The sequence below is a fragment of a genome, unplaced genomic scaffold, assembly GCF_019419815.1.
Source record: "Pyrus x bretschneideri cultivar Hongxiangsu unplaced genomic scaffold, Pyrus_bretschneideri_v1 Contig57, whole genome shotgun sequence".
Classification (NCBI taxonomy): domain Eukaryota; kingdom Viridiplantae; phylum Streptophyta; class Magnoliopsida; order Rosales; family Rosaceae; genus Pyrus; species Pyrus x bretschneideri.
In genome coordinates, this window is record NW_025999795.1 from 146,835 (window position 1) to 161,371 (window position 14,537).

At 36.6% G+C, this 14,537-nt stretch overlaps 3 protein-coding genes across 3 annotated transcripts; all 3 read left to right on the top strand.

Annotated features, from left to right (window-relative positions):
- The first annotated feature begins 589 nt into the window (after positions 1 to 589).
- On the top strand, positions 590 to 2,266 carry LOC103933312 (sorbitol dehydrogenase-like). Its single transcript, XM_009343001.3, has 3 exons — positions 590 to 839; positions 966 to 1,270; positions 1,356 to 2,266. The coding sequence occupies exons 1-3, from the start codon at positions 710 to 712 to the stop codon at positions 2,025 to 2,027; spliced, it is 1,107 nt and encodes a 368-aa protein (XP_009341276.2). The 5' UTR covers positions 590 to 709; the 3' UTR covers positions 2,028 to 2,266.
- A 3,529-nt stretch (positions 2,267 to 5,795) lies between these two features.
- Positions 5,796 to 7,518, top strand: LOC103933314 (sorbitol dehydrogenase-like). The gene is made up of 3 exons (XM_048571036.1): positions 5,796 to 6,110; positions 6,230 to 6,534; positions 6,620 to 7,518. Exons 1-3 carry the CDS (start codon positions 5,981 to 5,983, stop codon positions 7,289 to 7,291), a joined length of 1,107 nt encoding a protein of 368 aa, XP_048426993.1. The 5' UTR covers positions 5,796 to 5,980; the 3' UTR covers positions 7,292 to 7,518.
- A 3,087-nt stretch (positions 7,519 to 10,605) lies between these two features.
- Positions 10,606 to 12,821, top strand: LOC103933315 (sorbitol dehydrogenase). Its single transcript, XM_009343004.3, has 5 exons — positions 10,606 to 10,993; positions 11,137 to 11,204; positions 11,300 to 11,536; positions 11,653 to 12,131; positions 12,507 to 12,821. Exons 1-5 carry the CDS (start codon positions 10,873 to 10,875, stop codon positions 12,697 to 12,699), a joined length of 1,098 nt encoding a protein of 365 aa, XP_009341279.1. The 5' UTR covers positions 10,606 to 10,872; the 3' UTR covers positions 12,700 to 12,821.
- Positions 12,822 to 14,537: the final 1,716 nt, after the last annotated feature.

Consider the following 14,537-nt stretch of genomic DNA (forward strand, 5'->3'; position numbering starts at 1 on the left):
TATGAAGGGGGATTGAAACATATAAATGCTTTAATCACTCAAGTTACAATATTTTGATTATATTCTAAGTTGATTATCTCGAGAATTGACGCTAATTTACAATTGATTTGATCTTTAACTACAGAAAAAAAACTTGTGTCTAACTAACCATAAACGACCTAAAAGATAAATAAGTGAGACCAATTGTTAGGATCACATATAGCTCTCTTATTTGTGTCCGGTGGATCATGGTTGTAGGTTTCTTGATACACCCCCTCCCCCAATCTGTCATTGCTAGTCTTCTTGATGACACATAAAGGGCTGTTTGGAAAACAGTATTAAAAATGGAGTGCTTCGCAGGAAAGCACTCTTGGTAATCATATAAAACGAAACTTCTCAATTTTTTTGACTTAATTAGCATATGTGTCAACAATTTGTAAGAATGTGAAAGGACTCCTTCTAGGAAACATCCCTGCAATGTCCCACAATTAAATAAATTTATTGATTTCTGAAAATAATTAGATAATGTTCCAGGGTTGGCTTATCCAACTTACAAACCAACTTTACCAAATCAGACTCAAGTTTGCTATAAATACCACACCCTAGCCAAGCTTGCTCCATCAAAAAACAGAACTATTCTGTCTTTCAAACACAGAAGACACAAAGCAAACAGCGAAAGCGATACACTTCAGAAAGAAAAAAAAAACACAAAACAAGTATCAAAAGCATTATGGGTAAGGGTGGGCAAAAGATTTATGGATTGGCTAAGAAAGCCAAACCTGTTCAGCAAGAAAACATGGCTGCTTATCTTGTTGATGTCAACACCATCAAGATCCTACCTTTCAAGCTCCCCAGTATCGGTATTTACCTCTCTCCCTTCTTTTTAATTCATCGTTATTTTTTTTCTGTTTTTGGTTTTTGGTTTTCACCGTTGTAGTGATGCTAATATGCTGCTCCCCTGTTCTCTTGGGATTTCTTAATTTTAGGACCCAATGATGTCCGGATTCGGATTAAGGCGGTTGGTATTTGTGGAAGCGATGTTCACTACCTCAAGACCATGAAATGTGCGGATTTTGAGGTTAAAGAGCCGATGGTGATGGGACATGAGTGTGCTGGGATCGTAGACAAAGTTGGGAGCGAGGTGAAGCATCTGGTGCCTGGTGACCGGGTGGCGGTTGAGCCCGGTATCAGTTGCTCACGGTGTCAGCAGTGCAAAGGAGGGCAGTACAATCTTTGCCCCGACATGAAGTTTTTCGCAACCCCACCGGTTCATGGTTCCTTGGCAAATCAGGTATAAATTTCGACTTTCTTAACCTTTTTGACATATGAATTCTATGGCATCAGGACCGTATATAATGACCATCTGTTTTTAACAGATTGTGCATCCTGCGGATCTATGCTTCAAGCTGCCAGAGAATGTGAGCTTGGAGGAAGGGGCAATGTGTGAGCCCTTGAGTGTTGGAGTTCATGCATGTCGGCGAGCCAATGTTGGTCCCGAAACAACTGTTCTGATCATCGGAGCAGGGCCTATTGGTCTGGTTTCAGTTTTGGCCGCTCGTTCTTTCGGGGCACCAAGAATTGTCATTGTGGATATGGATGACAAGCGTTTAGCCATGGCAAAGTCTGTCGGCGCTGATGGCACCGTCAAAGTTTCAACAAAAATGGAGGATTTGGATGACGAAGTTGCCAAGATTAAAGAAGCCATGGAATCCGAGGTGGATGTGACCTTTGATTGTGTGGGTTTTAATAAAACCATGTCGACTGGTCTCAACGCCACTCGCCCCGGCGGCAAAGTCTGCCTTGTCGGAATGGGACACGGCATGATGACAGTGCCTCTCACTCCAGCTGCTGCCAGGGAGGTTGATGTGGTTGGTGTTTTCCGGTACAAGAACACATGGCCACTTTGCCTCGATTTTTTGAGAAGTGGGAAGATCGACGTGAAGCCGCTTATTACTCACCGGTTTGGATTTACCGAGAAGGAGGTGGAAGAAGCCTTTGCTACCAGTGCTCGTGGGGGTGACGCCATCAAAGTCATGTTTAATCTATAGGAAGTTTGCCATAAGTTACTAAATTTCGTATTCTTTGAGACGACAAGTTGTGATGGTTCGGAAATCTTAGATGTAAATTAGCTACAATTTGTTTTTTTATTTTTTTTGTACAAAGTTCTGGTTTCTACTGTTGGGGAAAGCTTTATGGTAGAATCCAAGCTTGTTCATGTACAGAGTCGTAAATTGATTTATTTGACATTATTTCCTTCAAGAAATATGAACTATGTAATGTTACATTATACCGAAAGGTTCTTCAATCGATATAAGACATTTTTTTTTTCACAAGTTGTTTTTATTTAACACAAGACCTCGGTCCCATCCCTTCGGAGTATACATAAGTATTACAAGTACATAGTCGAGATCAAATATTCTCAACTTATTTTGTATGACCTTTCTGTCACTTATCAATCCACATTGTGTTGTTTAAGATGAAAGCCTTCATTGCTTTAGCAGCAAGTTACTCTTTTTCTTTCTTTTTCACCCCAAGGCATTTTCTTTTACCTTTTTTTCACCCTAAAGTTTAAACTCTAATATTCTTGTGTTAGTGAAGCCAGATAGTGTTAAAAGAATTTCTATTTTTTTTTCAACTGATTATAATTAAAGATTTTGTGAATATTAAGGTATTTTGACAAAGTTGAGTTTAGGAGGTTAAGTGATACAAAAATGAATTTCAAGGGAGCAAAGTGAAATTCAAATGATAGTTTAGGATTAATAACAATAATTAAGCCATTTATATCTTCATCTTATAATACAATAATAATTTGAGTAGTGCTACATTTACTATCTATTTGTATCATCATTTGTACTATTTATCTAATAAAGATTGGTATAAATAATGTTACAAATAGATAGTGGAAATAGCATTTTTGTAAGAACTTTAACAATTATGCATTTAGAAATTAAACATAACCATTATCAATTTTTGTATTGATTTTCTATGGACACTTTAAAGCAAATAAGCTATCCTCTCAATTGAGTTCTTTAATTAAGTTGTCACCTGATGCACCTGACCAAAAACAAACTAAAAACTCTCTTACATGAAACGGGTCCTAGATCTATGTGTTGGGGATACATGTAGATCGGGGCGAGTACGGAACGGGTCCAATTATTAGAAACATACAATGGGATGAGGTGGGGAGGGTCCAAATGTATAAGGAAACGGACCGTCCACCTGAACCGTTTTCAGAGAGTTTTAACGAAAAACCTGTGGTACTGTTCATTTTAACGAAAAATTACATTTTTACACTAAAAAGTCAATCCTAGTACTATTCACTTTACTCTTTATTTTGTCATTGTCGTTAAAACTCAATGTTTTCAAACTATTTTTTTTAGTTTTCCTTTAATTTATAGATGGGGATTAAATCTCCACCGTTGAGTGTCTATCTAGTTAACTCCCATACTTTATTTCTAATAAGATTCTCTTTGTCTGTGCTGCTGTCTCTTCTCTCACTTTTATCAGTTTCTATGTCGAACTCGAAGAGATGAAGTCACGAAGTCAAACAACACGAAACGACGAAATTAGTATCAGTCATCTCCTCCATTTGATTCAGACCCATATTTGTAGAGTTGACGATTCTTGATAGGTCGACATTTTTACCTTGGGTTTTAAGGTATTATGTTTTAAAGATTTAGGATTGAAAATAAATTAGGGTTCTCTAGATTTAGGAATTTTGTTAGGTTCTTGAATCTTGACCTACATTCAGTTCCAATTCAAAATCTTTTGTTGAATTGGATTTGAATCTATTGAATTTCGTTCTTCTGTTGAATTAAATTGATTTTGAATGCCTAGTTTCAAATTTTTTTAGGTTTAGTTATTTATATATGTCGTGTGATAGTTTCAGTCTTTCATACTTAGTTCTGTTTCAGGATTGTGAATAATTTTAATCATGGTGTAGGGATTTGCTAATTTTGTTGTCTGTGCGATTTGGTTGGGATTGCAGAGTGACTTGGGTTTCTTTGTTATTTAGGAGTGTGCAATATTCTTTTCTCCTAATTAGACTCTGTACCGGGCAAGGTTTACAAAGGGGAAGGAGATGTTACAGTGGTACTTACACCAATCTACATATACTGTCATTAAAAAAAAAAGAAAAAAGAATGTAATTGGATGCGTAAATATGGCCCAAATCATCCCGTTGCATTTTAAAATAGGTCTAATTTGGTCCCTTCAAATTTAGAGCTGACTCGGCCCGTGCCCACCCTTACACAACACTCTCTATTCTCATATCTATTAAGCAAAAAAAAGTAGTAAAAACTAAAATTGTAATTCAGTAACCCTCTAAATTCCCATAAAGTGCAAATTTCATCCTTATGCCACAATGTCATCGTCAACCATCATTTTTTCAAGGTAAAACAAGACCAGCCCTTATCATGTCCAAAAGGCCATATTTGACCGCCGGTCAAAAGCGGGAGACGCCACAAATTTACGACTAACATTCTTATTAATATATTGTATTATTCAACTTGTTTAATTCATGTTTGTCTTAAACGAACAAAGATCTTTTTCGGATTCTCTTTTGATGATCCTTAAATCAATCAATCGTATCATTTCATCGTACATTTTACGGTCAGTTTTGGTTAAATACTATTTATATTTAATTTTAAATAAAATAATTTAAAATAATTTTTAATCGCACAATGTACAATGAACGAATACGATTGATTGATCCTCTAAATACCTACAGAGAATCTGGAGAGGATCCTATTTCATCTTAAACCAAGATAATTTGTCCAACCGAATACGTTGCCTACGCGTGTCTGACTGGACGTTGCCGTGGAACTCATTATCCATATTTTTGTGACGAATCACGCCTATTTGACTTGGCCAAACTTGCACCTTTAGAGGAAAATTTCTGGACCTTCGCAATCGCCAACAGTCGCACAACTCTGTCACCACATGTATTTGACGTGGAAATTAGTCACTTATCTCTGAAGCGTGCAGAAACCTAGAGCATCCAGCGGCAACACAGACAGCCCATCTCAACTCGTTTCTGTAGAGAGTTGACATTGTATAATTTATTTTATTAATAAGAAATACCGACGATAAATAAATAAATAAATCAAACAATTGTTTTGAGCTAAGTGAGACCAATGACATAGCTTTCCTTGTGTGGCCGGTGGATCTGGGTTGCAGGTTTCATGGAAAAAAAAAAAAACTCATCCCTCCCCCAATCTGTCATTGCTAGCTTCTTGTTGACGTAGAGGGCTGTCGTGGCCTAAAACTATGACCTAGGATTTTTTGTTAGACTTCTTCCGAATATGTTTGGAAACAGTATTAGAAATGGAGTCCTTTGTATTAAAATAAAAAAATATAAGGTTCATTTGGAAATGCTTTAAAAATAACTTCAAAATGTTTTTAGAAAAATGTTTGGTGTTTGAAAAATACTGAAAGTACTTTCTACAAGATGCACTAGTTATGCGATTCTTGTGTAAGCATTTCAAAAGCTTCTTCAAGATTCACTTATATTTTTGCAAAACATTGATTACCAAAATATTTTCTAAAAAAAACGTTTTTAATCATTTAAAAACCAGTTACAACTTACAATATAGCTCATAAGTGTTTGTCATTTTTACAGTAAAACATTCTTGGTTTACATAACCGAAAAACAATAATTTTTATGATTTATTTTGCATGTGTGTCTTTAGTTTGTAAAAATGTGAAAGGACTCTTTCTAGGAAACATCAAACAATGTCCCCCCCCCCCCCCATTATATTTATTCGTTTTTGAAAAGAATTAGATAATGTTTCAGGTTTAGATTATCCTAATCTTATACAAACCAACTTGACCAAATCAGACTCTCAAGTTTGCTATAAATACACACCCTTGCCAACCCAGCTTGTTCCATCTAAAAAAAAAAACACAAGTATTCCGTCTTTCAAACACACACAGCACAAAGCAAACAGAGAAAGCAATACACTTCAGAAAAAAAAAACACAGAGCTAGTGTCAAAAATATTATGGGTAAGGGAGGCCAATCGATTAATGGAGTGGCTAAAGAAGCCAAACCTGTTGAGCAAGAAAACATGGCTGCTTGGCTTGTTGATGTCAACACCATCAAGATCCTACCTTTCGAGCTCCCCAGTATGGGTATTTACCTCTCTCCATTCTTTTAAATTCCTCGTTATTTTTTTTCGGTTTTTAGTTTTCATCGTTGTAGTGATGCTAACATGTTGCTTCCCTGTTCTCTTGGGATTTCTTACTTTCAGGACCCAATGATGTCCGGATTTGGATTAAGGCTGTCGGCATTTGTGGAAGCGATGTTCACTACCTCAAGACCATGAAATGTGCCGATTTTGAGGTCAAGGAGCCAATGGTAATCGGACATGAGTGTGCTGGGATCGTAGACGAAGTTGGGAGCGAGGTGAAGCATCTGGTGCCTGGTGACCGGGTGGCGGTTGAGCCCGGTATCAGTTGCTCGCAGTGTCAGCAGTGCAAAGGAGGGCGGTACAATCTTTGCCCCGACATGAAGTTTTTCGCCACCCCACCGGTTCATGGTTCCTTGGCAAATCAGGTATAAATAAATTTTTGACTTTCTTAACCTTCGTGACATGAATTCTATAACATCAAGACCGTCTAATAACCATTTGGTTTAACAGATTGTGCATCCTGCGGATCTATGCTTTAAGCTGCCAGAGAATGTGAGCTTGGAGGAAGGGGCAATGTGTGAGCCCTTGAGTGTTGGGGTTCATGCTTGTCAACGAGCCAATGTTGGTCCCGAAACAACTGTTCTGGTAATCGGAGCTGGGCCTATTGGTCTCGTTTCAGTTTTGGCCGCTCGTGCTTTTGGGGCACCAAGAATTGTCATCGTGGATATGGATGACCAGCGTTTAGCCATGGCAAAGTCTCTTGGCGCTGATGGCACTGTAAAAGTTTCAACAAAAATGGAGGATATAGATGACGAAGTTGCCATGATCAAAGAAGCCATGGAATCCGAAGTGGATGTAACCCTTGATTGTGTGGGTTTCAGTAAGACCATGTCGACGGGTCTCAAGGCCACTCGCTCCGGCGGCAGAGTCTGCCTTGTCGGAATGGGACACGGCATGATGACAGTGCCTCTCACTCCAGCTGCTGCCAGGGAGGTTGATGTGGTTGGAGTTTTCCGGTACAGGAACACATGGCCACTTTGCCTCGATTTTTTGAGAAGTGGGAAGATCGACGTGAAGCCGCTTATTACTCACCGGTTTGGATTTACCGAGAAGGAGGTGGAAGAAGCCTTTGCGACTAGTGCTCGTGGGGGTAACGCCATCAAAGTCATGTTTAATCTTTAGAAAATTAAGTTACTAAATATCGGATTCTTTGAGACAAGTTGTAATGGTTCGGAAATCTTAGGTGAAAATTATCTACAGTTTTTTTTTTTTTTTTTTGGACAAAGTTCTGGTTTCTACTGTTGGGGAAGCTGTATGATAGAACCCAAGCTTGTTCATGTACAGAGTTCTAAATTGTTTTATTTTACATTATTTCCTTCAAGAAATATGAACTATGTAAAGTTACATTATACTGAGAGGTTCTTCAATCAATATGACATTTTTTTTAACAAGTTGTGTTTATTTAACACAAGGCCTCAGTCGCACACCTTTGAGCATACGTAATTATTACAAGCGCACAATCGAGATCAATCCTTGTACATTTATTTTATGCGTGGAATCTCTGTATCTTATCAATCCAAACCGGGCAACTTAAGATGAAAGCCTTCGTTGCTTTAGTTGCAAGTTATCCTTTTTCTTTCTCTTTTTCACCCCAAGGCAGTTTCTTTTACTTTTTCACCCTAAAGTTCTAAACCCTAATATTAGTGAAGCCAGATGTAAAGAGGTGACAATACAATCTCATTTTTTTTTTTTTCAATTGATTATATAAACATTTTGTGAATATTAAACTTATTGGTACAAGTGTTTTAGCAAAAAAAGTAGGTCATATATGTTGCCACGTTCTTAGAAGATAACAAAGTATTTGACAAAGTTGAGTTTTGAGGTTAAGTGGCACAAAAATGAATTTCAAAGGGAACAAAGTGAAACTCAAACGATAGCTTAGGATTTTTTTTTTTTTTTTGGGGCAAAAAACGATAGCTTAGGATTTATATCAATAATTAAGCCATCAAAATATTCATCTTATAAAACTATAAGAACTTTAAAAATTAATCATCTAGAAATTAAACATAACCGCTATCAATCTTTAGCAATTTTCTATGGGCAGTTCAAATATTGCAAATGGGCTATTCTCCCAAATTGAGAGTTCTTTATTTAAGATGTCGCCCGAGGTACATGACGAAAAACAAACCAAAGACTCTCTTACATGATATATTACGCACATAAATCTAAAAAACTCTCATATCTATCACGTAAAAACATAATAAAAACTACAAATGTAAATTTAATAACCCTCTAAATTCCCATATATTGCAAATTTCATCCTCGTGCCACAATGTCGTCCTCATCCATGTCGAGGTCAACTATCATTTTTATAAAGTTAAACAACACCAGCCCTTATCATGTCCAATAGGCCTTACTAATTTAAGGTTTTTTTTTAGTAAAAATGGTCTCTGAGATTTGCATAACACATAACTTTGATTTTTGAGATTTAAAATTAATAGAAGTGGTCCCTGAGATTGTTCACCATCCATTATTTTGGTCATTCTGTTAAAAAAGTCCGTTAAGTTGAAGACATAACACATAACTTTGGTCCCTAAGATTTGCATAACACATAATTTTGATCCCTAAGATTTGCATAACACATAACTTTGGTCCTTATGATTATCCACCATCCATCATTTTAGTCATTCCATTAAAAAGCTCAAGGACCACTTAACAGAGTTTTTTAATGGAATGACCAAAATAATGGATGATGGACAATCTCATGAACCATTTCTATTGATTTTAAATCTGAGGAACCAAAATTATGTGTTATTAAAATCTCAAGAACCACTTTGGATTAAAAGCCTTAATTTAATCACGGGTCCAAAGCGGAAGAGGTCACAAAAATACGATTAAACTTTTACTAATATAGTATTATTCAACTACTTTAACTCATGTCTGTTTTAACTTTACGTAATTTGTCCCACAGAGTTGTCTAAACAAAAATGTGTTATCTTGCCAACGCATGTCCGACTGGACGTTGACGTGGCACTCATTATTCATATTTGTGACGAACCACGCCTCTTTGACTTGGCTAAAATCGCACTTCAAAGAAATTTCTAGACATAATTCTAACGTGGAAATTAATTACTTATCTTTGATGCGTGGAGAAACCTAGGGCAGCCAGCGGCAACACAGAGAGCCCATCTCAACTCGTTTCTGTTAAACAGTTGACATTGGATCATTTATTTTATTAATTAGAGGTACCGACGAAAAATAAAATAAATAAATCAGACAGATGATTTGTTATAATTATGATACAACCAACTTTATTTCCACTGGCAAAATTAAGTATTTCATAATCTAATATTCATGGAATAATGGATCGTCTAAAAATGATTATGGGTGACTCGGAATAACATAATCTGTGTTTAAGCAAAAATTTAAAATTGCCATAAATGAAAATTAAGAAGAAGTCATAATAAAATCGACGTGACGAGCTAATAGTTATTTTTTTTGTTTTAGCGCAATCAAAAAATATCACACGTTTTTTATATTTTAAAATTCAATAAAATTAATTAACATGTTTATTATTTTTTAAAACAATAAAACATATGTTAAAAATATCATTGGATTAAAATTAAAAAATAAAATAAAATGAGTATATAAGGTACTCACTAGTGATTACCTAAGTTTTTGTTTTTTCGAACCGTTAAGAAGAATTTATGCTATATGATCTCATTTATCCAATAAGGATTACTTCCAAATATGTTTGTTTTTTGGCTATAATCCTTATCTTATTTTATACTACTCATACTACTCGTCTACCTACTCGCAATTCCAATTCCATGTGAGGTCCACCATAGGAATAATAGGGACGGTTGCTATGTTAATCTGACTCTGCATTACGTGGCACCCATTCAGCAGTTCCATAATATCCGTTAATCCTATTTTAAGTCGTCAAAAGACCCCTTTCGAATCTTCTACTCAACTTAAAACTCCGCTAATTCCAGACGAAATCTTTCGGACAGTTCGAAAATTAGTTACTCATGAGACGTAGGAAGTTAAGCACCCCATATCAGATTTCATGCACATACGAAGTTATGTGACGATAGTACTCCAATTTGACCACAAAGTGGGACGTGAGAAGGTTAAGAAAACCATAGAATTCGATTTTTTTTTTTTTTTTTTGGTCTAGCAATAGATATTTTTAGATCAGGTGTTAGATTAGTCAACGAAGGAGTTTAACCCACGACGTTATGCAGTGACTCAACACCTTTCCACCATTATGGTAAAGGATCACTTGCCATACAAATAGATTAATACGCAGTTGGTTTAAAATACTTTTACATGCAAGAATCCTAGATGAGTAAGGAGTTTCTCACCTGCAGAAAAAGTTAAGACAACTACAGTTTTAGATATAGATGTGATTGGTTTGAAATACCTCCACGTGTGGAAGTCCTAGATGAACAAGGAGTCTCTCTCCACTAACATACTATTTCCCAATCTCAGTGCAATATGGATACGTTGTAACAGAAGCAAGAGTATCCAAAAATAGATAGGATGTTTACGGATATACATCAAATAAGGACTAAAACTATATATAGCGGTAGCAAATCGAAACTTGACCAAATCAGAGTATAGATTTATAAGGTTACAGGAGCACCGATCTTATTTCTTCACAGGATTGATATAAATACTATCGCTAGGGCACTCTTTTTTCCATCAGAAAAATAATCTTTTTCTTTCAAACACAGAGAAAAATAAAAAGCAAAAATACAATGGGGAAGGGAGGCAAGTCGACTAACGGAGATGCCAAAGATGGCGAACAAGAAAACAAGGCTGCATGGCTTCTTGGTGTTAACAACCTCAAGATCCAGGCTTTCACTCTCCCGAGTCTTGGTATTCATCTATCTCACTCACTACAATTGATCTTTTGATTCCACAATTGTTTTTTGTTGTTTTTAGTTTTCATGTCAAATTATGTATCATCGCTTTGGCTAACATCTTGCTCCCTTGTTTTCTGGGGATTTCTTTAATTTTAGGACCCAATGATGTTCGAATTAAGATCAAAGCCGTCGGCATTTGTGGAAGCGACGTCCATTACCTCAAGGTTGTTATTCCTTCCATGTATATTTCCCCGTTTTGATGTTTATTGATTGTAATTAACCTCCCTTGTTCTAAATTTTATTTTTGGAAAATTTTCAGACCATGAAGTGCGGGGATTTTGAAGTTAAGGAGCCAATGGTGATTGGTCATGAGTGTGCTGGGATCGTAGACGCAGTTGGGAGCGCCGTGAAGCATCTGGCTTCTGGCGATCGCGTGGCATTAGAGCCCGGCATCAGCTGCGCAAAGTGTCACCAGTGCAAAGGAGGCCGCTACAATCTTTGCCCGGACATGAAGTTTTTCGCCACCCCGCCGGTTCATGGTTCCTTGGCGAACCAGGCAAAATATTCGCACAACTACAAAATTTCAACTTTTATTATATGATCTGAACATAACGTTGTAGTGTAACAGTGTTTTATACTACGAACCCGTTTGATAATCATGTCTTTTTACAGATTGTGCATCCTGCGGACTTGTGCTTTAAGCTTCCGGAGAATGTTAGCTTGGAGGAAGGAGCAATGTGTGAGCCCTTGAGTGTTGGGGTTCATGCCTGTCGGAGAGCCAATGTCACTCCAGAAACAAATGTTCTCATCATCGGAGCAGGGCCGATCGGGCTGGTATCCGTGCTATCTGCTCGTGCTTTCGGGGCGCCGAGAATTGTCATTGTGGACGTGGATGATCAGCGTCTAGCTATGGCAAAGTCTCTTGGTGCCGATGAAACCGTCAAAGTTTCAACAAAAGCCGAGGATTTGGATGACGAAGTTGCCAAGATTAAAAAAGCCATGAAATCCGAAGTGGATGTGACCTTTGATTGTGTAGGTTTCAACAAAACCATGTCGACAGCTCTCGCCGCCACTAGTCCCGGCGGCAAAGTCTGCCTCGTCGGAATGGGACACAGCATTATGACTGTCCCTCTCACTCCTGCGGCTGCCAGGTATAGATTTTGTCCACTACGTGTCTGTTTTTCCTATCTTTTTCTCGATAAGGATCGATTCCCTTCTTGTCCTAGTCAACAAATTTATTAGGGCGTTATAGCTAGGTCATGGAGTGCGTTTGCAAATTTGGTCTTATTTTTGCATCTTATCAACCCCTTCTTGTCCTATGTCAACAAATATATTCGGGCATTGTTGCTAGGTCATGGAGGGCGTTACGATTTTGGTATTATTTTTCTTTCTTTTCTGGATAAAGATCGACCGTTTTCTAGTTCTGCGTCAACAAATTTATTTAGGGCACACTATAAATCAAAGAATGAGTTTACAAATTTGGTCGTATCTAATTTTTTTTTTTTTCCTGATGTGTTTGAACACAGGGAGGTGGACGTGGTTGGAATTTTCCGATACAAGAACACATGGCCGCTTTGCATCGAGTTTCTGAGAAGCGGGAAGATTGACGTGAAACCGCTTATTACTCACCGTTTTGGATTTTCCCAGAAGGAAGTGGAAGATGCCTTTGAGACCAGTGCTCGTGGAGGCAATGCCATCAAAGTCATGTTTAATTTGTAAAGACACTGCAAGTTTTGTTATCTAATTACTAGTTATAACTCAATAAGCAAGTTTATTGGCCCAAAGGAGGTCAATAAACAAGTCCAATCGTATGGTTTTATGCATAATGTTTTATAGTATTACTTATACGGACTTCCCTTTTGTTTGTTTGGTAGTTTTTTTTTTTTTTTTTTTTTTTGGTTGTTCTATAACGATGAAGTTTAACAAAAAGATTCACTTACAAATTTACCAAATCTTTGGCATTATTGCAAGGAAAATGATAGAGAGACAGTCTTATTAGAAACATATTTTGTGACTCCAATCATCACTTGTCATATATTTTGTGAATCCATGATGTGGCAGTTGATAAATTAATTTCCTTTTTAAGGAATTCAATCATCACCTGTCACATCATAGAGAAAAACTTGTGTGCGGCATGGTTTGCTACTAGATTTTGCTGACTGGCACTACAATCCACTCAAAATTCGTCACATGACAAGTCTTAAATATAATCTTTTATCATTCTTTTTAAGATTCTCATACTTATTTTTTGTATTAATTAATATACAATCAATCTAATGGTTAACTTTTTATTCTTTTCCCCATTTTTTCTTCTCAAATATTCCATCCGTTTGCGTTTTGCTGGACTCTTCACTTCTTTCCATCTGCCATTTTTTTGTTCATTTCCCCATCTTTATTCACTTGCTGAAGTAAGGTGGCTTATAGTGTAGGGATATGCACACTTTGAAGTTTGTTCAGTTGCTAAATGATAATTTCTATGTATCACGCTATCAGCTACTACTGCTTTAAAATGGGCACGGCATGCTTTCTTTAACGTGCAGGGCTCTTGATCCAACCAAGAGAGGGGAAATCGGGACTCATAGGTAACATATGAACCCTAATATTAGACTAACATACTAACGAAAACAAATAAACAAAATTAGACTAACATATTAACCCTAATATGCCTGTATATAAATCAACTACTGTATAATTAAATAAATAAACTTACAGATTTTTAATTGCTTCCCATGATAAAAGTTGGAGAAAGTGATTTTTTTAAGATTTAGGATTTCCTTTTAAGAAAAGCAAGAGAAAAAACTGGGAGAGAGGGAGAAGTGGAAGATCAGAGAAGAAAGTGAAGAGTTCGGGGACAAAAAAACACACTAAGGGAACATTTTCATGGTGTATATCAGTTAGTAGAAAAAAGAATTATAATAATTTTAAATATAAAAGAATGAAACATATTATTTTAAAACTTATTGCGTGACGAGTTTTGAGTGAATTGTAGTGCCACTCAGCAAAATCCAATAAAAAGCTAAGCCCCACACAAGTTTTTCTTTCATAATAGGGAACACTATCCAAATCAAACGAGACGTAACTGCTGTTTTCAGCAGGAACCAAGAAAAAGAATAAGAACATGAGAACTTTTAAAACAAGATGGTTCGTGTCCCCCACAACTTACCTACTCGATCAAAAAATGAAAAAAAAAAAAAACATTCTTACCTACTTGTTAGCTCTACCTACTACTCATTAGATCAGATTTCTGTTAGGTTTTTGGGGATGCCAATTGCCATGGCTAGAAATTAAGTCGGTTTGCTAAGATATCGTTGCGATACAATTGCCATGGCTACAAATTAAGTTGGTTTGCGAAGATATTGTTGCCATTCATTAAACAAATCGCGCCTTATTATCTGGATGCTTATAGTAAGGCAGCTGCAGTTGATTACCGTCACGATTAATTTTAGTCATTTAAAAAAAATGCCTCTAGACTATCCAGGTCGTGACTCTTACTTAAATAGAAAATAGATTACTTTCATTTTGCATTTTATTTTTTTTCAGAAATTGTAAGATTTGTT

Coding starts and splice junctions, on each gene's coding strand:
- LOC103933315 (XM_009343004.3), top strand. CDS start 10,873: ATGGGGAAGGGAGGCAAGTCGACTAACGGAGATGCCAAAGATGGCGAA. Junction 10,994..11,136: donor TTTCACTCTCCCGAGTCTTG/GTATTCATCTAT, acceptor CTTTAATTTTAG/GACCCAATGATGTTCGAATT. Junction 12,132..12,506: donor CTCACTCCTGCGGCTGCCAG/GTATAGATTTTG, acceptor GTTTGAACACAG/GGAGGTGGACGTGGTTGGAA.
- LOC103933312 (XM_009343001.3), top strand. CDS start 710: ATGGGTAAGGGTGGGCAAAAGATTTATGGATTGGCTAAGAAAGCCAAA. Junction 840..965: donor TTTCAAGCTCCCCAGTATCG/GTATTTACCTCT, acceptor TCTTAATTTTAG/GACCCAATGATGTCCGGATT. Junction 1,271..1,355: donor ATGGTTCCTTGGCAAATCAG/GTATAAATTTCG, acceptor TGTTTTTAACAG/ATTGTGCATCCTGCGGATCT.
- LOC103933314 (XM_048571036.1), top strand. CDS start 5,981: ATGGGTAAGGGAGGCCAATCGATTAATGGAGTGGCTAAAGAAGCCAAA. Junction 6,111..6,229: donor TTTCGAGCTCCCCAGTATGG/GTATTTACCTCT, acceptor TCTTACTTTCAG/GACCCAATGATGTCCGGATT. Junction 6,535..6,619: donor ATGGTTCCTTGGCAAATCAG/GTATAAATAAAT, acceptor TTGGTTTAACAG/ATTGTGCATCCTGCGGATCT.